This window comes from Nicotiana sylvestris, chromosome 7 (genome assembly GCF_000393655.2).
Source record: "Nicotiana sylvestris chromosome 7, ASM39365v2, whole genome shotgun sequence".
NCBI classification, from domain to species: Eukaryota; Viridiplantae; Streptophyta; class Magnoliopsida; order Solanales; family Solanaceae; genus Nicotiana; species Nicotiana sylvestris.
The window spans coordinates 29,576,664-29,590,235 of NC_091063.1; the positions used below are offsets into that span (position 1 = coordinate 29,576,664).

Below are 13,572 nucleotides of genomic sequence, written 5' to 3' on the forward strand. Positions count from 1 at the left end.
CAATTACAATGAGAATAACCTTTCACTAAGCTCCATTCTTCCAAATGGCTTGTGGAATCTCCAAACATTATCCTTTCCACTACCACACCATCTACTCTCACTAATTCATCATATTCCACTAAACCCAATAGCCACACGTAGTGACCAATACTTTTGGCACCCCTCACCCACCAGGAATTTCTCCACCTCCACTGCTTTGCCTCCCTAACTCCTCCTCCACCTACACAACACCCTTCAAACCCCATAAATTGGATATGGAAAATACATCCTACCAACAAAACTAAGCACTTTTTTGGCTCATGCTACGTCATAAATTACAAACACTTACATTTCTTTTTAATCGAAATCTTACCAATGATACCACCTGTCCAGTCTGCAAACAAGCGCCTGAAGATATTCTTCATATATTTTTCAACTGCACCACCGTATATGACATATGGAATTGCCTAAACCTCACACTGCCACCACAAATCACTCTCAATTGGATCAAACACATCTGCCTGGCCACCCCCACTACTACTAATACTATTCCTTCTTATATTCTAGTTCCCATTACTTTTTTGGCATATTTAGACCAGTCATAATAATAATATCTTCAATAACACATCTACTAATGTTAATCCCCTTAATGTATACAACCAGACGGCCCAATATTATTACCTCACTTCTTCAGTGAATCCAAAACAAAAGATAACTACTGTTACTACAATAAAATGATAACCCCCACCCCAAGGCTTCTATAAGTTAAATATTGATGGGGCTTTTGATAAACATAATCACATGGGGGAGCTGATGGAGTTTTTCGTAATGCTTCTGGTGCTTGGGTATATGGGTTCACTAAGACACTCAAACACACCGATATTCTTCAAGTTGAACTACTTGCCCTATACCATGGGCTCCAACTAGCACAACATTGCAATTTACGACTATTACAAGTGGAAACGGACTCTCAAGTACTCATTCACATCCTAAATACCCTCCCACTAAAACACTCACAGGTCATTTTTGAATGCAGGTCGATGCTCCAGGATCTCCAGGTGATTCAGCTACACCACACATTTAGGGAAGGCAATACTGTAGCCGATGCACTAGCCAAGTATGGGAAGACAACCAAAAATTTCTGAACTACTAATGTTATCCTTTTTGAAGATCCACCTGCTTTTGCTTTACCGCTACTAGCTAATGATGCAATAGGAACTGTAACTCTATGTTCAGTTCCAAACCTTGTAATGCACTAGTTATGTTTTAATATAAACGCATTCTTAGCAAAAAAAAATTCCATTTCCTTCCAAAATTTGTTGAATTTCCTTATTTTTTTTCTTCTCATTTTAATTCGAATGCAGAATAATGCATATAGTATAATTTATGATCAATTTTATGTGACTTTTTTATTGTTTGTTTTTGAACTGAAAAATAAAGTTTTTCGTTTGTTCATGTAAGTTTGATCGACTAATTTTTATGTATTAAACAAAATAGTAACTTTGCGCGTCTGCTTTATATCTTTACAGCGTAAAATGTGAAGTAATTAAACTGAGCTAGGCACAGAACATTACATTGAATTTTGAAAGTTATGGCAGTGTAGACATTTTGATCTTTAATTATTCTTCTTTATACATGAGGTTAATAGCACTTACTGTTGTATAGCATGTAGCCATGGATTGCATTTAAAATGCATCCATATAAAACAAGAATAACATCTCTTTTTAGGTTGACTATCTGTTTTTCTTAGTAAAGTATACTAATAGAGTAAATATTAGTTTTAATTTTCAAAAGCTTTCATTTATTCTCACATAATTCAGTCTAAGATTCACCAGGTCTCCACTATAATGATTCAAAAATACATTTTAACTTGAACAAAGACATTTTGATTCACTAAACCTCTCCAATCAAATAAAAATGTTTTCCAAAACCCCATTTTGCTTCAAAGACATTTGCTTAATACTCACCTTTTTCTCATTCTTTTTTCTTTCTCTAAATTACCATCGTTCTACCTCCATTTTCCAAAAATTAACCTCATTCTCCTCCGCCATTACAGCCGCCACCAACAAAAACTCTCCGACCACCGTTAACCACCTCGTTTTCTCAATTGCTTCTTCCTCTAAAACCTTTTCCAAACGCAAACAACTCCTCCGTCTATGGTACAAACCTAATTTTACCAAAGCTTATGTATTTTTAGACCACCCGCCATCGGATAATTCTCCGAAAAATATCTATCTTCCACCAATTCTAATTTATGAAAACACCTCTCGTTTCCCATATACCCATCGTACAGGGGCACGTTATGCCCTTGGTCTAACGTGCATGATAAAACAAGTGGTCGCACGTAACGATCCTAACGTGCGATGGTACATTTTTGGAGATGACGATACAGTGTTTTTCGTCGAAAATTTGTTGAAGACACTAGAAAAATATGATCATAATGAATGGTATTATATAGGGTCTAATTCAGAGAGCTATGTTCAAAATGCTTATTTTTCTTTTGATATGGCATTTGGTGGTGGCGGATATGCGATAAGTCGACCTTTGGCTAAGGCTTTAGCTGGTGTTTTGGATTCTTGTTTGATGCGGTACCCAAATCTCTATGGTAGTGATGCTAGAATTTTCTCTTGCTTGGCGGAGCTTGGCGTAAGTTTAACACATGAACCTGGTTTTCACCAAGTAAGTAAAACTTTACTGTTGTCACTCTCTTGTAGTTACTGTTATTAGTTATCAACTTTGCGCGTAGAAGCGGAACTAGAGTATATGAAGCGGATTGGTAGAACGTCCCAATAATTTTGGTTCTAATTCATTTGATATGTGCAAATTATTACAGTAGAATTCAATAACAAAATAATTAAGATAGATATGAAACTCATAAGCTCAATTTCTGGCTCCGTCTCTATTTATATAACCCTGTTATTTCAAAGTCTTTAAAAGTTAAAGAGATAGTGATAGTGAAATTCGGTACATCTTGTTTCATTAACAGTATCTCGTGAATAGAGCGGAACGTAAGTGTGAGTGATTCATATAACTAATCCCAACTAATTTAGAATTGAGTTGTTATTATTGTTTCTTCGTCAATATTCATATGAAAGATGACAAATAGTTAAATGCGTTAAATGTTTAGACAAAGTCGATATTAATATGGACATGCTTCAAGATTTGACTTAAGCCACCTCTCCTTTAATTAATAATGATTTGATCTAGGGGAGGAGATGAAATTGGAAAAATACATGTATTGACTCGCACGACTTTAAGAATTGTTTTCTTCATTAATCAAAAGAAAAGGCTAAGATGTCCAGATTAGTGATCGATTACATGACCCTTGATATGAAGATGTGGAGGGTGAGAACTAGAATAGAATGCCAGTAGCCAGACGAGCATTCCTCTTTACCACACTAGTAGCTTAAGTAGTATTCTCTTATTTTCTTACCCTTAAATTTCTATTATTGTATGTTATTTTTTTTTGCTTTTGTTATCTTATTATTTAGCTGTTGATACTGCTTTTTTCATGGTTTTTTGTACTATTGTATTTCTTTCTAAAACTGTTATGACTGTACTTTGTTGTAGCCGGGGTCCATCGGATCTTTACCTTAGGAAGGTAGGAGTGAGGCCGTGTATACACTATATACCCTTTCCAAACCTCACTTCTTGTAAAATTACAATGGGTTGTTGTCATTGTAGATTTAGTTATTAGCTAATTATACGCATTTACGGTAGTGAGACCAAAACCTACATCTATTTTGCTTTATAATCCACTAATTAACATTATTTCTAATATAATCATCCTTTTTTTTTTGGGCAGGATGATTTATGGGGAAATCTATTTGGATTACTTTCATCGCATCCATTATCACCATTAATATCTCTTCATCATGTAGAAAGAATGCAATCAATTTTCCCCAACATGACAAAAATTCAAGCTCTGAAACATTTATTCAAAGCTGCTAATGCTGATCCTACAAGAATATCACAACAAACTATTTGCTACGACCGAAACAATTCACTATCTATTTCAGTGGCTTGGGGTTATGCTATACAAGTTTATGAGGGTAACATTAAGCTTCCTGATCTTATTACAGTGCTAAGGACATTTGAACCATGGGATAAAGACAAGAAACGACCACGTTTTATGTTTAGGACAAGGGTTGAGTCTAATGATCCATGCAAGAAAATGGTCGCCTTCTTAAAAAGTGTGGATTCTTATGGAAATAATGTTTGGACCAATTATGCGAGGTATAGAGTTGGGAAAACTTGTGCAAAAGATGGCAATAAAATCAAGAATTTGGAAGAGATAAGAGTCTTCTCTCGCAAGTTGGATGCAGATACTAGACAGGTACTAATCTACGTAAATTGCATCTTCTTTTTATTTCTTTTTACTAATATGTTCCCCACCATTTTGAATCACTTTGATAGTGAATAATGTAGTTAATTTCTGTCAATTAGAGTCAATTAGGCTTAAGTGACTGGAATTGGTTAAAATCTGCAAGTGGTGAATTCATTTATAAACACGTTTACAGTAGTTGAGTATTTAGATAAAAGTATCGCTTTGATAATAAACGGTCAATATATTTGGTAAATTATTGGTAATAAGATAGCAGATAAAAGGGAGAAGGAAGAGCGGTGAAAACGCAACAGAAAGGGATTGATTTTGGACAAAGCCAAAAATTGTTTATCAGAACTAAAAAAAGGATTTGCTGTACAAGAAATCAATGTAAAAATTTAAACACATACACAGAGCTAACGCAACAGAAATTATAGAAAGAATGTACCTTCAGCCATTGTTGCTCAAGCGTTGTAGGGAATACCTTCAGCAGAAACCTAGAGAGCCTTCTAGCCTGTGCCTATCGTTGGATGCCAAACTGATGTAGTCACAGACGTATTTATAGGTAGGTTAGGGACTCTTAGGCAAATATTTTAGCCCTAGGGACTTCTCTTTAAATTATAATTGCCCGATGGACTCCTAATATATGGTAATTTTTTTCCATCAAAAAAATTACCATATATGTATAACTACAGAATATTATCTGATATATTATTTCCTTTGGGAGACAAGGTAAATAATTTATTACCTTATATGTGGGTCACACTAGAAGTCTCCAGAAGAGGCGGTAAAATTCTAACATTCTCCTACTTGGCCCACATATTAAAATCAGATATATAATCCTTTATGAGAGATATATAATATGGACATAGACTGTATCACTCAACTAAAAGTTATGCGACAACCACTTTAACTAAAACATATCATTATATGAATCATGGTGGTGATGCTCTTAAACAAACAATTCCTTCTATGTATTGCTTTGTACAATATGTTCTAATAAAGTGTCAACAACTTTATGAACTTAATATAAGTCATTAAGAATCCAACTTTGTTGATCCAATGGTCACAAAATAATACATGAAAAACCAAAGTGTGCATTATCATGTATATCGAAATGAACATAATATCTAGACAAACTGTTAGAGAACAAAACAAGGCTAGATTGAGCTACTAAGACCCATATGGGTTACATGATCCTTGGAAATATTAGCCGGCAATCCTTTAGTCATAGGATCAGCAATCATCAAAGTAGTACTAATATGCTCAAAACTCACATCTTGCTTCTTCACATTGTCTCTGACCATCAAGTACTTTATGTCGATGTGCTCTCTTCGGCTGTCACTTTTATTATTCTTAGAAAAGAATACTGTAACTGAATTGTCACAGAAGGTTCTTGATGGCCTTGAAATGGAATCGACAATCCTGAGGCCGAAAATAAAGTCTTTCAACCATAATGCATGTGATATAGTTTCATAGCATGCTATAAATTCAGCTTCCACTGTGGAGGTTGCAATAATGGTCTGCTTGACACTTCTCCAAGACACAGCACCTCCAACAAGAAGGAAAATGTATCCTGAAGTGGATTTACCAGTGTCTTTGCATCCACCCAAATCAGAGTCTGAATATCCACTCACCTCCAATGAGTTAGAGTATTTGTATGTGAGCTTAAAATCCTTGGTTCCTTGCAAATATCTCAAGACCCTTTTACCAGTTTTCCAATGGTCAAGACCAGGGTTACTTTGATATATGCCAAGCATTCCTATCGCAAAAGCAATATCAGGTCTAGTACAGACATGTGCATACATAAAGCACCCAATAAGCGAAGCATAGGGAATGTCTTTTATTTTCTCCTTTTTCAATGCATTTTGTGTACATTGCTTCAAAGAGAATTTGTCAACTTTAATTATGGGTGCTGCTATATGTCACGACCCGGATTTTCCACCCTAGGGAGTCGTGATGGCACCTACTCGTAGAAGCTAGGCAAGCCACTAAACATAGAAAATTTCTAACTCTTTCATTTTTAACCCTTTTTAACAATCTGAATTAACAGGTATCCAACATTTAGATATTAAAGATAAATGAAATCAAGCGGAAGACTTAATCTAATATAATAACCAAGGCCAGTACGATAATGAAAACACACATCTCTACCCGGAATCCGGTGTCACAATATCACGGACGGACTAAGATTACTACAACAAATATCTGAAAGAAATACAATTTGTCTTGAAATATAATGAAAACAGAGTACATAATAATGTAAAAGAGAACGTCGGGCCTGCGGACGCTTGCAGGATTACCTTGGGATCTCTGGCTGGACTGAAGGCAGGCTCCCCAAGTGCTACTATCCAAAAGCTACTCCGGAATCTGCACATAGTGCAGAGTGTAGCATTAGCATAACCGATCCCGTGTGCTGGTAAGTGCATGGCCTAACCTCAGCGAGGTAGTGACGAGGCTAGGACTAGACTCCAGATAAACCTGTGCAGTATTATATAATATACAGCAAAAAATAAACAGGAATAAACAATTAACATGGGAGGGGTACATGCTACGGGGGAAATATCGAATCCAGCAGAAAATTAAGAGAAATATGAGGGAACAATTAGAGATTTACAACAAAACCATAATAACACTATTGCGGCGCGCAATCCGATCCCTATCATTTAACACTGTTGCGGCGTGCAACCCGATCAAATATAACATTGTTGTGGCGTGCAACCCGATCCAACATAACATTGTTGCGGCGTGCAACCCGTACCATACGTAGTATTGTTGCGGAGTGCAACCCGATCCAACATAACATTGTTGCGGCGTGCAACCCGTTCCATATATAGTATTGTTGCGTCGTGCAACCCGATCTAACATAACATTTATATACCTTTAGCAACAACCATACCAAGAGTCCCGAAAAGGGATCAACAATAAGCTACATTATCCTGACAAAGGATTCGACAGTAAAAATAAATACATCCCGGCAAGGGAGAAACAACTATAACTAATCTTAGCCCAACTTCTTCTCACCTCAGCTAACACCAATACTCAATCATAAGTAATTTCCATGAAAACAAACTTAATCCTTGCTCAATGTTGAGAATCATCAATTAAAGCATCCGTAGTACTATTTAAGAAGATAAAATAAATTGCAATTTAAGACTCACGGTCATGCTCGACACCAATGTATAGATACTCACCACCATTCCTATACGTCGTACTCAACAATAATCAAATAGCAAATAGGACACAACTCTTAATCCCTCAAGCTAAGGTTAGACCGAACACTTATCTCGAACTTCCACGGCCAACTCAAGCCTCAAACACCACTTTTCCTTTTGAATTCGGCTCCAAATCAATTGTATCTAGACATAATCGACTTAATAATATCAATAAACGCTAAACAATCCAATTACAAAGCTTAATTATAGCTTTCCCATCATTTTTTCCAAAAAGTCAAAATTCACTCCGGGCCCGCTTGGTCAAAACACGAGGTTCGGACCAAAATTCGATCACCCATTCACTCACGAGCCTGAATATATAATTAGTTCCAAAATTCAAACCCAAAACGAGGTCTAAATCACAATTATACAAAAGCCCTAACTCTACCCAAATCCCTAATTTTCTACCCTTAAAAACATGATTTTAAGCCTAGAAATCTAATGGGTGTTAATAAAAATTGAAGAAAATGATTCTAAGATTACATACCAATGCATTGGTGGTGAAATCCTCTTTCAAAAATCACCCAATTTGGAGTTTGGAAGAAAAAGTTATGAAATTTTGATTAAATCCCGATTTGGCTTCTGTTTTAAAATCACTGGATAGGCCTTCATCGTGTTCGCGATAGGCCTGTCGCATTCGCGAAGAGTTGGGCCTAAGTGACCTTCGTGTTCGCGACATTAGGCTCGCTTTCGTGGATCTTTGACTCCTCGAGCCTTTGCGTTCACGTAGCACAAAATTCCCTTCCCCCTCCCCAAGCCCAAAAGCCTTCACGTTCGCGATAGCAGGTCCACGTTCGCGAAGGGAAACACCCCTAAGGCTTCGCGTTCGCATCCTGTGTCTCTCGTTCGCGTAGAAGGAGCTTCATCATGACTAACCCTTCGCGTTCATGAGAGTCCTTCCGCGAACACCAAGAAGAACATACCAGCACACCAGAAAACTGAAAACCTACACTCTTTTCCAAGTTCAAAACCTTCTGAAACCCATCCGAAACTCACCCGAGCCCTCGAGGCTCCAAACCAAACATGTACACTATCTCAAAAACATCATATAAACTTATCTGTGTGATCAAATCGCCAAATTAACCTCTTAAACAACGAATTTAACATAGAAATCTAAGAAAATCTTCAAAATTTTCAAAGTAGGAATTTTCACAACTACGAGTCCGAATCACCTCAAACAACTTCCGTTTCTTACCAAATTTCACAGACTCATCTTATTTCACATATAAGTCCTGTACCGGGATCCGGAACAATAATACGGATCTGATACTATCAAATTCCAAATGCATTTCATTTCTAAAACCCATAGAAATTTCTAGAAAATAATTTTCTTTAAAAATTCACTTCTCGGGCTTGGGACATCGGAATTCGATTCCGGGCATACGCCCAAGTCCCATATTTTCATACGGACCCTCCGGGACCGTCATATCATGGGTATGGGTCCGTTTACCCAACATGTTGACCGAAGTCAAATTACTTCATTTTATTGTCAAAATTTATCATTTTTCATAGATTTTCACATATAAGCTCTCAAGTTACGCGCCCGTACTGCCCACGAAAATTGAGGTGATGCTAAAAGAGGTTTATAAGGCCTCGGAATGTAGAATTCAATTTAAAAACAAGTGATGACCTTTTGGGTCATCACACTATAGGTGAACAGTCTTTCATCCCGAAGCTTTCCAGAATTCTTTCGATGTAGGTATTTTGAGACAGTCCAAGTAATCTTTGGGATCTATCTCTGTGAATCTCTATGTCAATGACATAAGAGGTTTCACCCATATCCTTCATCTCAAAATTCTAAATAAGGAACTGTTAGTCTCGTGCAACAATCCCAAATCACTACTTGCAAGCAACATGTCATCCACATATAGGACTAGAAAAATATATTTGCTCCCACTTATCTTATGGTATATACACTGATCAATGATGTTTTCCATAAATCCAAATGAAGAAACAACATTATGAAATTTAATATACCATTGGCGGGAAGCCTGCTTTAGCCCATAAATGAATTTATTCAACTTGCAAACACATGTGACATTTGTCCTTATCACAAAATCCTTCAGGCTGACACATGTATACCTCCTCTTCAAGATCTCTATTCAGAAAAGATATTTTTACATCCATTTGATGTAACTCTAAATCAAAATGAGCTACTAATTCCATGATTATTCTCAATGAATCCTTCTATGATACTGGAGAGAAGGTTTCATGGTAATCAATACCTTCCCTTTGAGTAAAACCCTTAGCTACAAGTCTGGCTTTATATCATTCAGTATTACCGATGAGTCTCTTTTAGTTTTAAAGACCCACTTGGAACCTATGGTAGAGGATCCCTTTGGTAATTCGACGAGATCCTAGACTTTATTTTTAGCCATAGATTCCAACTCTTTGGCATCATACCAAAGTGTGGAGTTTTCTCCACTCATGGCTTGTGAAAACGAGCAAGGATCTTTTTTTTTGTCATGACCCAAAAATCCCTGGTCATGATGGAACCTAACTCAACCCGCTAGGTAAGCCAACTAACAGACAATATAACTCAATAGAGTTTACAAAAAAAATAAAGAATAGATAACTGAGCATTACAATTTACCTAAGCCCTGGTAGTACGACTCATGAGCTTCTAAGACTTGGAATTTACAAAGCTGGTACGAATAAATATACGTTCTATTTGAATGATACATAAACATAATAGTAAAATCTAAACTGCCAAGGACAAGAGGCAGCTATACCGGAATGTCCGAACATCTTCCGAATTAGCACCCGACATCACCAGTAGCTCCGCTCCAGAAATCTGTACACATCGTACAGAAGTGTAGTATCAGTACAACCGACCACATGTACTGGTAAGTATTTTGTCTAACCTCGTTGAAGTAGTGACGAGGCTTTCAGTTAAAAGATGCTTATTGTTGTAATATGTACATTAGATTAACAGTAAAAGCAGTTCAAAGCATAAAAGATAAAAGTACCATATATAACTTTGCGAGATAGTCAACATTTACTAAAAGGGATCGGAGTAGAAGATTTATAGTTTTTCCTGGTATGAGAACTATATCCAAGTTATCAAGTCAAACGGCACGGTAATACCCTTCGTACTTTTATCTATGCCTCACTATATATAAAATGATTTTTGTAACAATTCAATTAGCACGACAACACCCTTCGTGCGTTTAACTCATCCTCCCAAATGTACGAGTAACAAAACCAACCAGATGACAAAAATATCAATAACATGAATTACAATGTAGGAAATACGCAAGTAACAACAACGGACAAGGATACACATGTGGGCAGAGTAAAAGACTAAGCGGAAAGCACGTGAATAATAACAACAATTGGAAAACAAAGAATATCAACTTCAATTAACTAGCGTATTGGAGGCCTAAGTACAAATATAACAAATAAGAAGAAAACACATAATCCTTAAAAGTTGACAAATAAGAACATAAATGGCTAGCATGCTGGAAGGCTTATACTAAAGTACAACAGAATAGATACGACATGAGCATAATTATAAAAGCAGAAAATAGACATGGTATGTACAAGTTAAGCGAGTAAAAGGTATGAGCAACATATCAATAATTGAGATAGAGATCAACAATGGGACAATAGCAATAGGTCACCTCAGATCTATAATTATAACAATATCAGTTCAAGGTAAAGACATAAACGTATACGCAGAATACTAATATCAAACATAATGCATGTCCCTCATCATCGGCTGCATGGAAACACCCATCGTGCCATGACCTCACTATAACATACAAGCATAACAATATAAATGAAACGGCATGACATCACCCTTCGTGCTTTTACTCTCAAATGATATGGCACGACATCACCCTTAGTGCTTTTACTCTCAAATGATATGGCACGGCATCACCCTTCGTGCTTTTACTCTTAAATGATATGGCACGACATCACCTTTCGTGCTTTTACTCTCAAATGATATGGCACGGCATCACCCTTCGTGCTTCTACTCTCAAATGATAAGGCACGACATCACCCTTCGTGCTTTTACTCTTAAATGATATAGCACGACATCACCCTTCGTGCTTTTACACTCTTCCTCACATAATAATGTATATAAAATGGCACGGCATCACCCTTCGTACTTTACTCTTCCTCACATGATAATATATATAAAATGGCACGACATCACCCTTCGTGCGTTACACTCTTCCTCACATGATAATATATATAAAATAACACGTCATCGCCCTTCGTGCTTTACACTCTTTCTTACCAAGCGTATGAATATCAACAAAATTACAAGTCGAGAAGTATAAATAACATCGAGGAGAATGTTTTAATGGATATTCAAAACAAATTCCAGATCACAACTTTCTAAGTCAACAATGATTCAATAACCTTTAAGAACCGTATTATTCAAATACTTCCACAAATCTCACAAATGATCCATTACACAAATATAGAGTCTAGTATTTCAAGAATATCGTCCGTAGTAATTGTCACGACCCCAAATACCTGATCATGATGGCGCCTATCACATTACTAGGCAAGCAACCCAAACATCGATCGCAACCCTTTTTCTTTTATAAAACCATCTTTACTCATACGGGTTGAACTACCAATTTTCATAAAATGTGATTAAAACAACTAAATGTGCGAAAATCAATAAAACATAAGACAACACAACCCAAAAATATGGTGTCATGAGTCTAGAGCCTCTAAATATACAACCGTCTGTCTAATACATCATAAGTCTAATAATGCAGAAAAGAATAAGATAGGAAGGAGGAAAGTAGGGCTACGGACGCCATGCAGCAATCTTGCAATCTCCCACAAACTCTGGATAAGCTGAGGACCCTCACTCTGTTGCTCGGGCACCTGGATCTTCACACAAGATGGAGGGAGTAATGTGAGTACGTCAACTCAGTAAGTATTTAAATTAAATAAGGTCTGAAAGCAGCGAAACAGTTAAAAATCATATAAAGGAATACACAGTAGAATAACAAATCAAACTCCACAATTTAAAACCAGTTTCATCATAAAATCATTAGTTTCAATTGGAATACTTGAAATCATATACTTGGTAATTTTTCAACAGAGGCTTATTTTAAAAGAAGAGTGAAATCAGTGAAAATATCATAATTGGGCCCCTCGGGCAAGGTATCACTTAGAATATGGCCTCTTGGGCAGCCTCTCAGTCACTCATGACTCAACTCTTGTCACTCAGTACTCACTCTCAGCGCTCAGGCTCATTAATATCTCATAATAATAATAATCATAGTAATCGCTGCGGCATGCAGCCCAATCCGCAATTTATAGTCGACTACGCTCACTGGGGGTGTACAGACTCCGGATGGGCTCTTATAGCCCAAGCGTCATATCGCTGCGGCGCATAGCCCGATCGAATATATATATCACTGTAGCGTGCAACCCGATCCATATAAGTATCGCTGCGGTGTGCAGCCTGATCCATAATACATACATATATAAATATCCTCACCATTAGGTCTCAACCTCTCTCAATCATTAACCTCACAGCCTCTCGGGCATAACAGTAGAAATCAGGGAACTCAGTCCGAACAGTTCTCACATTTTAAGAAGTACAGTGATAAAACCAGTTTTAAACAATAAGCAGGTAAAACATGACTGAGGATATGCTTTTCAAACAAATAGAGTGAGGAAAAATAGTAGAAATGCCCCTAAGGGTCTCAACAGGTCGGCACAAGGCCCCAAACATGGCATACAACCCATACTACAGTGTAAATGTCTAAAATACAGGATATCATAAGATTTCAATTCAAATACGCAGCTTAATAGTCGCTACGGGACGGACCAAGTCACAATACCTATCGATGCACGCCCACATACCACCTAGCATGTGAGTCACCGCATTTATCAAAACAATTCGAATCCCGTGGGTTTGTACCCTCAGTTCTAGATTTACAATGGTTACTTACCTCAAACCGGTGAAAATACTACTCCGTGATGCCTTTTCCCCTCGAATCGGTCTCCACTCGTGTCGAATCTATCCAAAATCAGAATCACGACATCAAAATATGCTAAGGGAACGAAGCCCAAGCG

General features: G+C 37.1%; 1 protein-coding gene across 1 annotated transcript; it reads left to right on the plus strand.

The window, feature by feature from the left end:
• The first annotated feature begins 2,301 nt into the window (after positions 1-2,301).
• Positions 2,302-4,506, plus strand: LOC104240032 (uncharacterized). The gene is made up of 3 exons (XM_009794813.2): positions 2,302-2,658; positions 3,785-4,315; positions 4,426-4,506. Exons 1-3 carry the CDS (start codon positions 2,302-2,304, stop codon positions 4,504-4,506), a joined length of 969 nt encoding a protein of 322 aa, XP_009793115.2.
• The last annotated feature ends 9,066 nt before the right edge of the window (positions 4,507-13,572 follow it).

Bases quoted from the DNA above. Each gene is read 5' to 3' on its own strand.
- LOC104240032 (XM_009794813.2), top strand. From the start codon at position 2,302: ATGATAAAACAAGTGGTCGCACGTAACGATCCTAACGTGCGATGGTAC. The intron at 2,659-3,784 runs GTAAGTAAAACT...TTTTTTGGGCAG, and splicing joins ATGAACCTGGTTTTCACCAA to GATGATTTATGGGGAAATCT. The intron at 4,316-4,425 runs GTACTAATCTAC...TCTGTCAATTAG, and splicing joins TGGATGCAGATACTAGACAG to AGTCAATTAGGCTTAAGTGA.